General features: G+C 39.3%; 1 protein-coding gene across 1 annotated transcript; it reads left to right on the top strand.

Moving 5' to 3' along the window:
* The first annotated feature begins 400 nt into the window (after positions 1-400).
* Positions 401-5,122, top strand: MGST1 (microsomal glutathione S-transferase 1). The gene is made up of 3 exons (XM_041484529.1): positions 401-550; positions 2,363-2,457; positions 4,507-5,122. The coding sequence occupies exons 1-3, from the start codon at positions 425-427 to the stop codon at positions 4,751-4,753; spliced, it is 468 nt and encodes a 155-aa protein (XP_041340463.1). The 5' UTR covers positions 401-424; the 3' UTR covers positions 4,754-5,122.
* The last annotated feature ends 10,742 nt before the right edge of the window (positions 5,123-15,864 follow it).

Genomic DNA, 15,864 nt, shown 5'->3' on the forward strand with positions numbered 1-15,864 from the left:
ACTCCTTCTGTCCTGGTAACTGCTTAGGGAAATTTGCTAATTCAAATGAATTGGTCTAAAATTGGTCTAAATCCTTGTGTTATTTCAGAAGAGTACTAATTTCTGTGACTAAGTATTGTTTCTGCAATTACATTAAATATTTTGGTAGTTTGTACTTTGACAGTTTAATAAGCACTTATAATGGAAACAAAATATTATAATTCATCAGCTTAAGGCATTATATTATGCTATTGTGAAAAAAAAAAAAAGGGTAGAAAATTGCTTAAAAAGAAACTTTCCACGGTGGCAAAATCATGCTGTCATTGCAGTGATGCTAAAAAACAAGGCTATTAACACAGTGTTGTTGTCAGAACTTTGTGTTGCAATTATGTTAGCTTTAACTAACTTTAATGTTTTTTAGAGGTCGTCAGTGAGAAGGGGAGAAATGGCCAAATCGACCCAATTAATTGACAATGAAGTCTTCCGGGCTTACGCTACTTACACAGCCATTGTTCTTCTAAAGATGATGCTGATGAGCCTGATAACAGCATACTTCAGGATGACAAGGAAGGTAATCTTTTGGAAATACTGGCTGGGAGAACACACTGACATTTCTATTGAAATACAGAGATATCACAGCTGTGTCTTTTCAGCTTCCAAATATTGCTGCTGTTCATTTTCTTCCTCCTCCCTGAATGTTTTTAACCTAATTACGAGATAATTATGAGACTAAACTGTACTTGCATTTGACTTACACTACTCTTCTAAAACATTTCTGTTATTTTTAAATAAGGGTTTTTCATGACTGTAATTTCCATTGTCTTCTGCAGAAATCTCATGTCCAGGGTACCCAATTTATAAAGCAACAAAAGTGTGATATGCAGCCATATTACATTAATAACCAAGGACTAGAAGAGGGGATAGATTTTTATTCATCTATAGCTCTTTCATCCAATAATTCAAAAGATTTTTGCATTCCCTAATTATTTTACTGGGTAGGTCATTATCTGAAAAGAAATCATTGTTTTTCTAAAGTGAGAGGCAGGCTGAAATTGGATTTTCAGTTACGAAAATATCTGAAAACATTTGAAAAGATTAGAAAAGTTGTAGTTTGATGTTTAGGCTAGAAAAAAAATATGAAAGATCCACTGAGGTTTACTAAATAATGCAGAAGCTGCATTTACTTTAGAAGAAAGTGCTCATGGGAGATGTGTTGTGCTTGCCCTGATCTTGGTCTTCTCTAGGCATCTTCTCATGGCCTCTGTAGGAAACACTTGGTCCTGGGCTGAAAGAGCCCTGAGTGGGCCTCATCTGGCTGGTTTTGTGAGATCTGCTTCTGCAGGATGGTCCGTGCTTCAAGGATTTTGGTGCAGTCCTTTTGCTGAAATGCTGCCTTTTGTTCCTGCTTGTTGCAGGAGAACCCAGCTGAGCTGCTCCAGGTGGATGCAGATGACAGTAGAGCCTTCAGTAATTTGGAGGGCTTGGTTTCATTGTGTTAGTAATATTGCAAACAGAAAAAAGAGTAATTTTAATTTTCTATTAAATATTAAAGTAGTGAAAGAGAAAAACAGGAAAGGAGTGAAGCAAGAGAATGTAAAATGTTGTTGGTGATACTGTTAACGCACCTCTAGAATTCTGAGGCTGAGGATATTTCACAAATAGGGATCAAGACTGCCTTGGAAATCAATCATGTAGCTCTCCTAAAATCAAAATGTTTTCTTGACTTATATCTACATAGCCTGAGCAGTGCACAGAATGCATATGTTACTACATGTGCCAGCAGGGAGAAATCAACTGTACATTGAGTCTGCATGCCTGAATCAGAAGTTGTAAGAATTTGTATCTAAGAGGAAAGGGAGACACTTCCTTGGTCAAAATTGTTTTCAAGTAGTGTCTTGCAGTATTTTGAGGTAATAATGGGTCATGTCAGTGTAAGAATTTGTATCTAAGAGGAAAGGGAGACACTTCCTTGGTCATAAATGAGAATGGGAATAGGGCTGTTGGATGCTATTGCTGTGTAGACTTCTGCAGAAGGAAGGGATCCAAAAGGACTTTCAGATAATTTGTCAGGAATGGTGAAAAAGAGACTTGAGAGCTTCTGCCTTGTAGGTGCCTATGTTCTGTCAGCCTACTGGCTTTGCTGCAGGCTTGTCCATCTCACAAGAAGCCTTTATCTAATTGCATAAATTTGTCAGCACACAAATGTACAGGCTGGGCTCAAGAAAGCAGCAAACATTGTGTTATTCCCTGTGCTTTTAACTTCAGCTAAGTTAAGTGAGGTTATTAAGGCATTGGTAAAAAGAGTGACCTTTATAGCAAGCTGCCTTGACTGGGTAAAACATTTTGGCTGCTAATGTCACTTGTGTGCTTGTGTTTGAAACAGGCATTTGTCAACCCAGAAGATACAGCAGCGTTTGGAAAAGGGGAGAGTGCTAAGAAATTCCTGAGGACTGATCCAGATGTTGAACGTGTACGCAGGTAACACACAGAAACCTTAAAAAGTTATTTTAAATAACAGAATAATATTAAATCAAGGAGTTAATTTCACCCCATTCTCTGTCAAGCTTGTGTGTGTTTTATGGTGCTTTATGTAGCAATCTAATACATTAATTAGTTTAAACTAATGAATAAACCGTTCCACGTTCAAATGGTCAGTGTGCATTCTAAAAACAATAAGCCACTGTCTGGTTATAACAGCTGACTCTTGTAGTGTCCTGTTTGCATGGGCAAAGTGGTGAGAACACTGTAAAATATGACCATAAGTTGATGCAGCTCATGGCAAAATTTTCTGTTTCCAAAATCTGAAATTTCGGGATGGTGTTTGATACACCCATGCTAACAAGGAAAGCTTTAATTGAATGCCTTCCATGCTTCCTCGATGAAGCTAAGTTTATTTTTATACCAAAAACTTCAATGTCAGTGAAGTCTTCTCATTTAAAGCTCCATTAGGGAAGATCCTGAAAATATATACCAGTGCTGTTATAAGAACACTGCATCCTTGCAAATAATGGCTCTTGCTTCACAAAGCTTATTTCTATTTGCCTCTTGTGGATTAAAATCTCAGAAAGAAGAGCCTAATCTAAGTGTGCTGTGAAGATGTTCTGCTTCTTCTTTTTCTGCCCCTGAGTAGTTCAGGGAAGCTGTTGCTTAATTTCATGGGTGTTACATAAAAGTGGAAACTTTTATGCTGAGGGGTAATTCCTTTCTCTTTGTAAATTGTAAGAGGCCAATTAAGTTAAGACTAACTTTATGACCCATTTTACTCAAATTGTTGTGGTAGAGAAATGACAACCACCTCAGTAATTTTTACAGAACAGATTTTTAAAACACTAAATTTTCAAATCCTGTTTTCTGGAGTTTCTCAGACATCCCCAGACCTAGTAAGTAAGCTTGGTTCTAGTTACTATGTTGGTATTGCAGCATCCATATTTTCCTCCCAACTGTGGTTCTTAGTGGAAGTTTAATATATTTTCTTATGCAAGCTTCATGGCAACAGATAATGCCACATAAATTTAGCATGGCTTCTCTTTTGTATAAGTGATTGGAATATGTTCAGTTTATGGGGGAAAAAAGATTTTTTTTTTTCAAGAAAAAAGATTACTTTCTTCAGAATACTTTTATGGGGAATGAGAATAAAAAATCTGGAGAGATATGTTTCCTTGTAATTATAAATATATTCTAAAAGCAGCTGCAAGACAGTGCCATGACCTGATTCCAGTTGGCTCTGAAATTTGCCATCATTAGTAAGGTTTAGACGTTGTTTCAATCAGTAAATTAGGCTGGAAGTGCAATTTATCTAAAGAGGTGAAGGGAGCTGGGAAGGTTTAGGAAGGGGTGTGAAAGAACACTTCAAGATATATGAGTTCAGTCTCAACACATTTTTAGTAAATTATGGTTTCAAAATTTCAAACCTTTTTTCAGCTATTTTAGTGCTCAAAGTGAAGAAAATGAACGAAAAGCGTAACTGTCACACCTGCTAGATGTTCAAAAATAACCTTCTTCAAGATGATGGAACTTCATGAACATTTGATGAACATAGCAGTTCCTATGTAGGATATTTCATATTTTCTTTATGGACACCACAAACTGGATTTATGGGATTAGAATAGTCCGTCTAAGGCCATGAACTGGAATAGCTTCAGTCACAGTCCTCCAGTTAATTGATGTTAATTGAGAGGCTCCAAGAAAACAGCTACCTATTTTCTTCCTTGACTTTGCATTCTTGCACAGCTAGGTGCACTCAGACACCTCATGTAAGTCTTTAGTGTTACCAAGATCCTGGGGAAAAAATACCCTTTCTCACAGAAGATCAGAAGCTTAAAAATGTGGGGTGCAGCAGGAGAGACCAGAGTGATGTCAGGTGAACATGCCAAAATTGTTTCAGTCACTGAATCAGGTCCCCTCTTCAGAGGAAGCCAAGAGTTGTTGAATAGTAGCATGCCCTAAAGGTGCTGAAAAATAATGAGGCTTGAAGTGATTTACTCAACAAAATAAAACACTTTAAAATAACTTTGCTTCTTTCTCCAGAGGCCACCTGAATGACCTGGAGAATATTGTCCCGTTTGTTGGCATTGGACTGCTGTATGCTCTGAGCGGCCCTGAGCTGTCCACAGCCCTGCTGCACTTCAGGATCTTCACAGGGGCTAGGATCCTCCACACTTTCGCATACTTGATCCCTCTTCCCCAGCCTGGCAGAGGTTTGTCTTGGGCAGTTGGCTACTCAGTGACCTTCTCCATGGCCTACAAAGTCCTGAAGACAGCGTGGCTCCTGTAGCAGAGCTGTAGCTTCCGTGTCCCCTCCGACATTCCACACAAAGTTTCCAGCACTGTACGGTCATGTCTTGAGTGAGCCAATGAGCCTTCCGTGGTAACTGGATTTCTTCTTTTGAACAAAGGCTTTTTTGTTCCTGTTCAGAAGTGTTTCTTTTTTGGAGGAAAAAGAATCCTTCTCCCTGTATTCCCTGTGCATGGGTTGCACTGCCAAATACTAGATTGGATGTTCCCTTTGTGATTTCTCAAGTGCTTACAATTCTAAACATGCCATGATGCTGTATTGATAGAGTGTTTGATAATTTTCTACAGATGCACTATTTTTGGCTGTAGCTCTGAAGTCTAAATCAATAAAGACAAGATTAAAAAAAAAGCCTGTTTGTATTTTTGTTTTCATTTTGACTCTTCTCACTGCAGCCAGCAAATAGCATGTCACTATGTATCAGGAAGAGATTCCAATCATACAGTTCTTTGAAGAAAGCTTACCTTAATAATAAGATATAACCAGTAATGCTAGTCTTGTTGTAAAAAAAATCTTTGATGAAAATGTTTGTATAATCCACTTTGGGATTAAAAAACCTAAAGCGTTGCAGCTCCATTTCTTTCAGTTGAGTAGATTAAAAAGAGAGAAAGTATTTGTGCTAAATACTGTTTGGAGACACTGGTAAAAAATTTAAGTAACTATTTTTGCTGGAGTTCCTGCAAATGTAGGTTTTGTGTACATCTAAAGTGTAGACCCTTGGTAGAGGATTTTTTTTTTTTCATTTTTGAATAAATTCAGCATAAAATGAGTGACACTTGCAAATGTAGCTATCAAGTAATCCAGATGTACATACAGAATTAGTTTGTGTGTCATACTGTCATAAATGTGTTTCTGATGGGAAGTTTTGCTCTTTGCTTACATCTTTTCTATGATGTGTTAATTTGAAATACATTCTTTAAAGACTTTTCCTCGGCTTCTTTTTGTTTGGTTGGTTATTTTGGGGTTTGTTAGTAGCTCTGGCTTCAATAATAGCAGGAGATTTCAAGTGACCCAGAAAGATCTTTATATGCACTGTGCTGGTCATTGAGAAGTTTTAAATGGCAGAAGTCAGAGCAAGTCACAGAAGCTGTGTCCCTAAGGGATGTTCCAGGGAGGAGATGAAGAGTTCTCTGCTTCCACATATCAAAGATTTTGTTCTGCTTTTGCATGGGAGCAGTAGTTGTAGTAGTGCAAGAAATAACACTGGAGGGCTTTCCTACCTACCCACAGTTGTGAGATGGAGGTTGGAGCAGTGTTGTGTTAGGCTGCAACTCAGAAGGGTGGCAGGAGGAATGGGGAAGAATTCAGAGACTGGTTTAATCCAAAGAAAGAGTGTTTTTATTGCAATTTAAGTGTAGTGTTGAATCATGTCTACTAAAGAAGAGAGGATGGAACTTGAAATCAAGAAGTTAACACTGATTTACCAGAAGTTAAATCTAACTAATGAGCAAAATAACAAAGAACTGGATCCTCTAGAAGGAGGATGAGAGGAAATGATGATTAAAAGTTGAACACTGGGGAGCTTCCGCTGCTGCCATGGCAGAGTAAGCACACATCAGCACCTCTGGGTTAGCAGAGCCTCCAACAGGAAACATGGGCTTTTGTGTTTCTTCCCACACCTCTCTCCACCACTTCCAACCTGTGCTGTTTTCCTCCTCTTCCTTCTTCCTCTGCTAGGTTTTATGGGATCATGAGAGCAGCTACCTTGGATGGTATTGTAACAGAGGCCAGCTCTTCTGGTTTGAGAAGGAGCAGTGATGGAGGGTGAAGAAGCAAGGCTGCAGCCTGGAGCTGTGTCCCAAACCAGTCCTGGTCACAGTCAGCCTGCCAGCTCTCATCAGTCTGTGGCTACTCTGGCTTCCTAATATCATCATAACAGCATCACAAACTCTATTTCCTCACTACTTCATGGCTTGCTCTTCCTCCCAGCTGTGTGTCTTTGCATCCATGTCAAACAAGGGGAATGCAGCCACTGTGCAAGGGCCCTGTTTGAAATTCAGCAGCAGAGCAAGTCCTCTCCTTCAGCATGGAAAAGGCTCTTCAGACAAGCCTGGTTGTCAATGCCAGGCATATGCAGGAGCAGCATTTTCAGCTCCTTTTGCATCAAGCTTCTGTACAGAAATCTCATTCCTGGAGACCGTCTTTAATTTTGTGATCTTATATTTGAAACGAAACTGGTTTCAAATCCCTTCCATTTGCTCAGTGGTTGCAAAGCCCAGAACATACACTCGTATGTGCTGAGAAGTAGAAAAGATAACTGGAAACCCTTAGAAATACCTAGAGTGATTCAATATTATTCTGTGTTTCTCTTGCATTTATTTTAAACCTATATTTTATTTTCCTTTGCTCCCACAAATACCATCTGTGCATCTGGGCGGGGTACGTGCTCAATCTGGGAAATGTGCCTCACCAGATTCCGTCAAACGCCGACTGCCAGCTCCACATAAACTCTGTTGGTGTGGTCCTTGTCACACAGCTCTTGCATTTCTCTGCTCCCTGCCCTGTAGAGGTGCACTGTGCCTGTTGTACAGCTGTAAATTTTTGATAGGTTAGCGTATTTCAGGAGAGCTAGCAAAGGAGGAAGGGTGCGTTAGTTGAATTTATTGCTCGGCTAAACTGAATTTTCACCTTTAAGAACATGCACGTGGATTTCAGACTGCCAGTATCAGGTCCTCTTGCAAAATCATGGAATGAAGTAACCTGTAACTGATGAAACAACTGACTGTTATCAGCAGGTGTGCTCCCTTTGACCTGGTGAAAGTACAGAAAGGGCTGCTCCATGGCAGCCATGGAAAAAGAGGTCAAACCACCAGCTTCTATGCTTCATTTCTGTTTATTATGCCCCTTATTCTCACCTCCAGTCTTGGGCAACTGGAGGAACTACAGGGTTTCTTTTCTCTGCTCATTATTCCTGGCATTTTGTGTTCTTCTCCCAGGTATGTTGTGTATCTTTGAAGTGGCTCTTAACAGTTGACCATGGAGCACCTCAAAATGCCAGCTGACAGAACCTGGTTAGCTGAGTTCATCTCTGAGGGAATTTCATGGGCTGCTTTGTCTTCAGAAATGTAAACCTGAGCAATTCCTCAGTTTAATTTTCGTTTGTGTGGGTAACTGCTTAAAAGCCTTTGGGCAAAATGACTTTGTGCTGGTTTTCCTGGCTGCAGACACATGCACTGAAGGCACTGAATTGTTGGGAGAGATGATGACTGGTGAAGAGCTCTGAGCTAGGACTCGCCGTTTGATCATGACTTTTTGTCCTGTCACAACGAAGAATGTGTTTAAAACTATAAATGATACATTAAACATTTCCTGGAATTTTCAGAAACGAGTGTGTGTCTGAGCTTCACCGCCTTCAAGGTATTTATTTCAAGAAGCTGGGTCAATGCTTCTATAAGTGATAGAATTGCTTGTCATCAAAATACAGAAGAAAAGCCTGGGTTCTTAAATCACTTTGGGGTTTGGAAAACTTCTCTTTACCTGAAGCTGATTATTGCTTAGCTGTGTCTATTCCTAGTTATTTACAGAAACAAATTCCATCTAGATTTTTCATGGAAAATGCTTGCAATGTATATCTTTTCTAAGAGCAAAAAATAAAAAGCAGAACTTGTAAAGTACCGTTTTTAAAGTGTTGTCTGTCATTATTCAATCTAATGGAGTTTTCATTTCAAGGTTGAAGATTAAGAAGAACTTTTCTCTTTTCCAAATGATGTCCTGCCAACTGAGATGGCACCAAGTGTTCTCTGAAAGGTTGTATTGACGTGTGCTAAAACACTCTCATGATTAAATATCTCTGGCTGTTGGACACTTAGAAATCTAACACCTCTTTGTGATTCACTTTAAGTGATATTCAGGCTTCCAAATCTTGGTCAGTGACTCCCACTCCTAGATTCTGAAGGCTAAAATAGATCATTAGCTCCTTCAGCCTGACCTCTAGTGGAAAGGAAGCCATGGAATGGCTGCCCTTCTGCTGAGGTTAGTTCAGTCACAGCATGACTTCCAGAAAGGTGTGTGATCCTCATTCAGAGACTTTGGAAAACAGGCATTGATTCACTTTTCTGGGACATTGGTTCTCTCTGGTGTATATGTACACTAAACTTGGGCTTTAAACACAAGATCGTTTGTTTTTGTTGGCTCTGTTTGTTGTTTTTGTGGGTTTTTTGGTGTTTTTTTCTGGTTTTGGTGATTTTAATCAAGGCAGTTCTTATTACATTACTGCAGTGCAAGGTGGAAGATGAAATATTTTAATCGTGGGTTTTCCTCCTACAAAGCACTCTGCTCCAATTTAGCAGTACCATACAATCTCCACAACTGACTGCTTTTACCAGGTGTAAATGTAATGCTTTTACTCTTTGCTGGTAGGCCCTGGTGTGCATCACCACTGACAGCATCATTCTTTTATTTTTTGTTCTGATATGTGGGAGAACTTGGAGAGAGCTTAAGAAGAGGAAGTTCCAAGGAACTTGTCTTTTTGCTACCAAAAAAAAGAAAAAAAGAGACAAAAAAGGAGACTGTCTCATGGGTACTGCTTGTCCAGTGAGGGGGAATAAATTCAGAAGGTAGTGTCAGTCCTATAGAAAAAATGAGGAGAAAAAAGAGAAGAGAGAACTGAAAGGAAGGAAATGATAGCTCAGAACAGCATCCAGGAACAAACTGGGTGAAGACTGGTAGATGAAGTGTGGTAAGAGAGGCAGGTATCTTTCTGCTTTATAAAATTGCTTTACTATCTCTTTAAAACAAATTCATTTTCCAGAATGTTTTTCTTTGTGTATCCAGTCATGAAATATCTCCAAAGAGGATTATAAAAAACTCAGATCAGCATGGAGAAGACCCATGTGTAGCTAATTCTGTTTAATCAGTTGCCTTGAGGCACCTGTGCTGCACAGACCACTGCAGTGGGAGATGGCTCTTGACATTGTGTAACTAAAAAACTGCCCCCAAAATGACATCACACCTACAACAGGGAAAGGATTATTATTTCCTTTTTGCCTGGAAAGTCTTATATGGCACTTGCTTTCAAATTTGCATAAAACAATTCCTTTTCACTACAATGCTTTCATGGAAACCAGAAAGGACCTTCAGAAGGGTGAGTTTGGGAGCTGGGCAGAAAGGTGTCTGCTCTGGAGGTTGTCCCACATTTCTTGGAAGAATTTCTGAGCTTCATCTCTTTAAACCTCACTGTGGGAGCTGTAGGGATTAATGCATGTGGATTGCTACAGAAATGCTCAAGGTAGGTTTAAAATTCTTAATCTCTAAGTATCTAAGAGACCCAAATAATTGCTATAAAGGTAGAACTTGATCTGCTTCCTCTTCTGATAGAAAGTGACGCTAAAACCTCAATTTTACTTAAAGAGCCTGCAGTTATGTTCTAAGTGTGCATGACTGCCTCATCTATTTAATACTGGCAACTATACAGTGGAAAGTTGTTTACAATGGGATTTCTTCACATCAGACCAGGTAGTCCATCTGCATTTCTCAGAGAGCAGGGCTGGCAGCACCCATACTCATCATGTGAGAGTTCCTTCTGTGCTCTTGAAGGGTGTTTTCACATCAGTCAGTTTGTTGTGAACATTCTGGTACTAAAGTTGGTTGGGACCGTGTATCTCATGGGGTTTTGTTGTCTCTCAAGCAATTTGGGGTTTGCTGTTGATCTCTCCTTGTCTTCAGCTGGGGAGGGTTCCAGTGGTGCTGCTCTGCCTCGTTAGCTGACAGATGGCTTATTGCACTAATTCTGCATGAGTACTCCGTGGTGATTATAATGACATATTCACTGCTAATATAAGTGACAAACACTGAATTTTATCATTGGCTCATTGGGTGAGCGTTCAGAAGTTTTGCCAGGCTGAAATTTGTTTTGATGCTCAGCCCTTGGGTGGAGTTTGATGTAGCTACCTTCAAGGTCAGTGAAATTAGTTCTGCAGGTCCTCTTGGTTTTCCTGGGGATTATTTTGCAAGTGAAAGCCAGGATACAGTTTCTTTTTTGAATCTGGGATTCGGTGGCAGCATTGTTTGATGATGGCACTTTCATTTAGATTTCAGTTCATTTAGAGGAATCCAGCATTCTTCATACAAATCAGACTCAGTTATTCCCACTGCAAGTGGCAATGTGTTAGAAAATAATAAAATAACCAGATTTTTTCCTTTCTGTTATTTCTATCTTCCCTTCAAGCTTTCCTTGTTCCCGATGAGAAACCAGCAGTTATCTCAGATCCATAGGCATGGCAGTAGGTTTTTGTTTCCTCTCTCATTCTTAATTTTGTCCCTGGTACCACTAGATGTCCCTCTTTGGCTTTTTTTATTAGATTTCAGGACTCGACCTGTGAAGAATAAAGTAGCTGTGCTCTGCATCTCCGGCAGATTAAGTTGTAAGGGGAAAATATTTTGCTAGATTTAAAGAAGACATTTATAATAGATATTAAGACAAAAGAGTGTCTCTGTATGGTAAAATTGCACTAAAAATACTTTATGGAAAAAGTGACCTTTGTGAAAAGAGAATATGTAACCTGTGGCTGAAACATTAGAATGTTTTGTATTGTTTTGCTTTTCAAAATTAACAAGGCACCAGGTAAATGCAACATCTGAATTCTTCTACTGTGGTTCCCAGAGAACGATGCAATTTTTATTTTAATTGCCTGCTATTGTTTTTGTTTTATTTGTATTTACCAGTAAACTGAATAGGACTGAGGCTGTTCAAAAACTTGAAGTGAGTAAAGGAGCAGAAATAAAACTCAGAAGCTGTGTCTGCCACAATATCCAGAGGAGAGACTCAGCACAGACAGTTGACTTCGTATTACCTTGATAGTTACAAAATTCCACTTAGGAATTTAAAGGTGCTGTAAAAAATGTTGCTTGTATTTGAAAAAACTGGGATGCCCTATAAAGCAATGTGTGCACAGCAGATTTACTTGTCACACAAAATGCCAGGGAAGTGGTGGGGGGCATCTTTGAGTGATCCACTTGGCACAGAGGTGGAGTACAGTGTCAGCATAATGAATAGGAGCTTGCTTGGTGGATGGAAAATATTTTAAATTGAGTTTTTATTTAATGGATTTGAACTTTTCATGCCCAATTACCTTTTTGCTGAAAGAGAACAATAATAATAATAATAATAATAAAGTGCAAAGGTTCAGTTTCATTCTAGAAATGGGGAAATGTGCTTGGAGAGCTGTCAAAAGGCACAGTTAGATCTCAGGAGCATGGAGCAAGGTAGCTAAATGCTCTGGAGTGAATGCCCATCAACTCCTTTTGTGGCTTTATGTGTCCTTGTCAATGGTAATGTGGCAGAATGGGATGAGCCATGTACAGGGACAGATGGCAACAAAGAGTTGGTTAAGGTCAGAGAAGTAATGTCCTTGCAAGCGGGGTTTATATTATTTCTTTAGTTTGTCCAGTTAAATCTTGAAGGTGCATGAATTATGGAGGAACCCACCCTCCAAAACAAGCCAGCAGGATTTAAGAAAACTGTTTCGGGATATACATCAATGAATCCTTCCCACAGGAAACGTAATCCATCCTATAGCAGGAATGGCAGAAGGACCAAGTAAAGCAGCAATCCCTGTGAAATTCTGTAGGTCTTTTCCTTCCGAAATAACATCCTGTTCTCAGTGAACTTCCATTTTAAGAATATTTAATTCCAGGTACGTGTACATCAGTGAAGAGAACGTTACTCCTGATGTGTTCAAGTGCACTAAATACAAGTGTACTTTTATGAGTGTGTTTAATGACAGAGGACACTGTGTGTAGATTATCCAGTTGTCATTGCTATGATATCTGGATACAACTTATTGACTACAGACCTAATTCAGCAGCCAGTGAATTGAGCAGAACTGTTCCCACTGACTCTCACAGGCTTTGTACCCAGACGAATACTCTCTATCATGTTCCATTCATTTTAGTATGTGCAGAATACAGCCTGAACTAAAATACTTACTGCCAGCAGCAGTGTCCAAAGAAAATACTGTATTTTGTAAAATTTCAGAGGAAAAAAAGCTAGATGCCACCTAACTTCAGCCTTACCTCTGCTGTAACCACTCCCAGAAGTGGCTGCTCCATTGTTTACATATTCTTGATCCCAGCAAGAGCTTTATTGATGCTTGGCCTTTGACTTGGCATTACTGATGGCTCATATGGTGCAATCCTCAGCAGGGGACGTGAGAGAGCACCACTTTAAAACAGACCCTGCTGGCCATGTGGTGCTGTTTTTGTTCTGCGCGCTGCTAAAAGGGCCACTGTCAACTTGAAATCTGGTCAATTAAAAACAAACAGGCTAAGGGGACACGTCCCCAAGTCCTTTCTCCAGTTTCTGTGGGATTGCAATCAAGGGTATCGTGTTTTCCTCATTCTTGTTGGCGCCTTTTTTTTTTTCTGTGCGTGTGTGAAAGCAAACAACTTCACTGATGTGGAAAGGAGAGAGTGGATGTGACCAAACCCAAGGCACACAAAGTAAATAATCCACATTTGCTGTGTGTGTTTCACAACGTGGGAACAAAAGGTGTTTTTCCTTTAGCTCTTTCAGTTGCTAAAAATTTTGTCTGAAAATTTGCATGGAATGAACTCTGCTGTAGGACAGACAAACTGAGTGGCTTTTATGGCAACCTCTAACAACAGTAATTTTAGAAACTGAATGCAGTTTGTTAGATCTGAATAAACATTTTAAAACATAGTTTTAAAGCATTTTTTTTAAAAAAGTAATTACATTTCTCTGATTTGAGAAATCAAAATATTTTATTTTGTAAAAAATGACATTTTAATATTTTTCCAATGGATGGATTTTGCAATACAACCTGTGGACAGAGCATATCACACCCTCTGAAGACCAGGGTTATCAATGCAGAAGACAGCAACTACTCAGTCATGCACTGACAGCACTGTGACACAGCTGAAATAATTTTTCAACTGCTAATTTAACTGCTGTTTCTCTTCAAAACAGAGGAGAGACAAAATTCATGCTCAAACTTGAAGTATTAAAGTGAGACAAGCAAACATACCAGAGAGTGATCTGAGATTCTCATATTCTCCAAGGTGTGGCCAACACAAAGTCCACAGCAGCCCTGGCAGAGGAGGTTGATGGAGTGGTTAATGATGTAATACTTTTTTTAGTAATGTGTCTCATTTGGACACCACAGCACATCCTGTTTGTATTTCATCTGCTTTCCCTGGTATTTTATCTATGTCCACTGCACTTGCATTTTGACCCAAGGGACTTTTATTTTAATCATTTGCTCTTCCTACCTGAACTTTCTTCTACATACTTAATATTGCTTTACTTGGGACTTGAACACATGGAACAGATATTTTTAATTCTCACAGATAACGCTTGACTGCTTAAAAGATATGTTTTTCTACTTTCAAAGAAAGCATTTAAAATCTCCTATATTATGCTTGCTACCTAGAAAAATGTTTAGTGCTGACCAGGAATGAATGCAAAGTGAAACTTGTTTGATTTTTCTTTTTTTTTTTTTTTTTTTTTTTTTTTTGGGGGAAAAAAAAAAAAAAAAAAAAAAAAAAACAGTCAGAAACAATACAGAAAAGAGCTGTTCTTGCTAGTGAACCAAAAATTCAATTATTCTCATTTCAGTAAAGGTCTTGTCTGCAGAGGGAGGAGAGTGCTCAGCACACATTTACAACCCAACCTGTTGCATAATACTTCCCCCAGATGGATCCCCTCCCCTGAGGGCAACATTGGAACATTAGAAGTTAAGTTTTCCCAATCAAAGGCAGATTGAGGCTTGGATTCAGTCCACTTCCCTTACCTCACCCAAGATCCCAGTTGCCATCTGCACCTGTCTGTCTTCAGTGGGTACCCAGGGATTCTGGGCCAACCTTACATCAATCAGGTGCTTTGGTGTAGACCCAGAAAAAAAGGAATCCCTGCCTTTGGTGCCCAGAAAGAAAGTCCTCCAGAACTGGGTGACTACATGGCTGCATTTTGGACCAATTGTTAAAGCTTCAGTGATACTACAAAACAAAACCTTTTTTTTACCTTGGCAGGACAATAACTGACTTTAGTGAATGAAGAAATTTTAGCCAGTGGGTTCTTGAAGCTCCTTTGCAGGCCTGTAGGATCATTTGGCCTGCACATGGATCTGTTTTGTGTAGTCATATTGGGGAGGTACCAAATGATGGCAGAGATGTTTTATTAGCAGGACCTCGATGCTGTGAGAATCAGCTTACAGGTAGCTCTGACCAAAAGCAGCAGTTACTTGCTTCTGCTCATAAAACCTCAAGGTTTTATAACTGCAGCACCAAAAGGCCTGTATCCTATCCCAATTTTATTTTTGACCAAGTCAGGTAACAGCTCTGTGCTTCTGTTTCCAGTCTCCAGACTTCTATCAATGAAATAATTAATGCTTAAACAAATGCTAACTCCTGAAATTGCCTGTTCACATGGCTGAGTTGTGTATCACACACACTCACAAATAAGAATAAATGTTCAGGTTCAAGATAAGAAGAGATATAAAGGCAAAGTGCCAAAGAAAATGTAAAGCAATCTGATAACTTGGATTTGGAATTAGGAAACTTTTTCTACTTTTATTGTGTGACACAAGCCGGGCCACTTCTTTTTGCTTTGATTTTGTTTCTGTCACCTTCCTTTTGGGAGTTTTGAGCAAGTGACTGTGTCTTATTAACATTGAGATTGGTACAGAACCTTCTGAAACAGGACCATGTTCCTGGTGGAAGCTGCAATTTTAATTTGTTGCTATAGGTGGTACTGTAATATTAATACATAATATAAAAGAATCATACATAATATAAAAGAATGATACATAACATTAAAAAAGAAGAGGAAGTAACAAAAAGGTGAGAACAATCAATGCTATTAATGGTAGCAAATGCTGATGGTTCATACTAAATTCTATCTGAGCTGATTTTTAAGCTTGGAGGGGACATGGTCAGATTTATGTGGTGGCTTTTGACCTGAGCAGTGCAAGTCTGTTGGGTACTTTGTTCTCAGCCCTCCTGCCCAAATCTCCCAGAAGCACAGCTCACTCCCTGCTCCCCTCTCCTCACCTGGTGACTGTCTGTGACAGGACCCTGAGAACTTGACAAAAATGTCCCAAGATGACCAGGAAGTCTTGAGGTAAGATGTGAAAGTT

This window comes from Pyrgilauda ruficollis, unplaced genomic scaffold (assembly GCF_017590135.1).
Source record: "Pyrgilauda ruficollis isolate IOZ18807 unplaced genomic scaffold, ASM1759013v1 scaffold66, whole genome shotgun sequence".
NCBI lineage: Eukaryota > Metazoa > Chordata > Aves > Passeriformes > Passeridae > Pyrgilauda > Pyrgilauda ruficollis.

What these genes read in the sequence shown, in the direction of transcription:
- MGST1 (XM_041484529.1), top strand. Translation starts at nt 425, where the DNA reads ATGGCCAAATCGACCCAATTAATTGACAATGAAGTCTTCCGGGCTTAC. An exon ending in ACTTCAGGATGACAAGGAAG is followed by an intron (nt 551 to 2,362) that starts GTAATCTTTTGG and finishes TGTTTGAAACAG; the next exon opens with GCATTTGTCAACCCAGAAGA. An exon ending in GATGTTGAACGTGTACGCAG is followed by an intron (nt 2,458 to 4,506) that starts GTAACACACAGA and finishes TTCTTTCTCCAG; the next exon opens with AGGCCACCTGAATGACCTGG.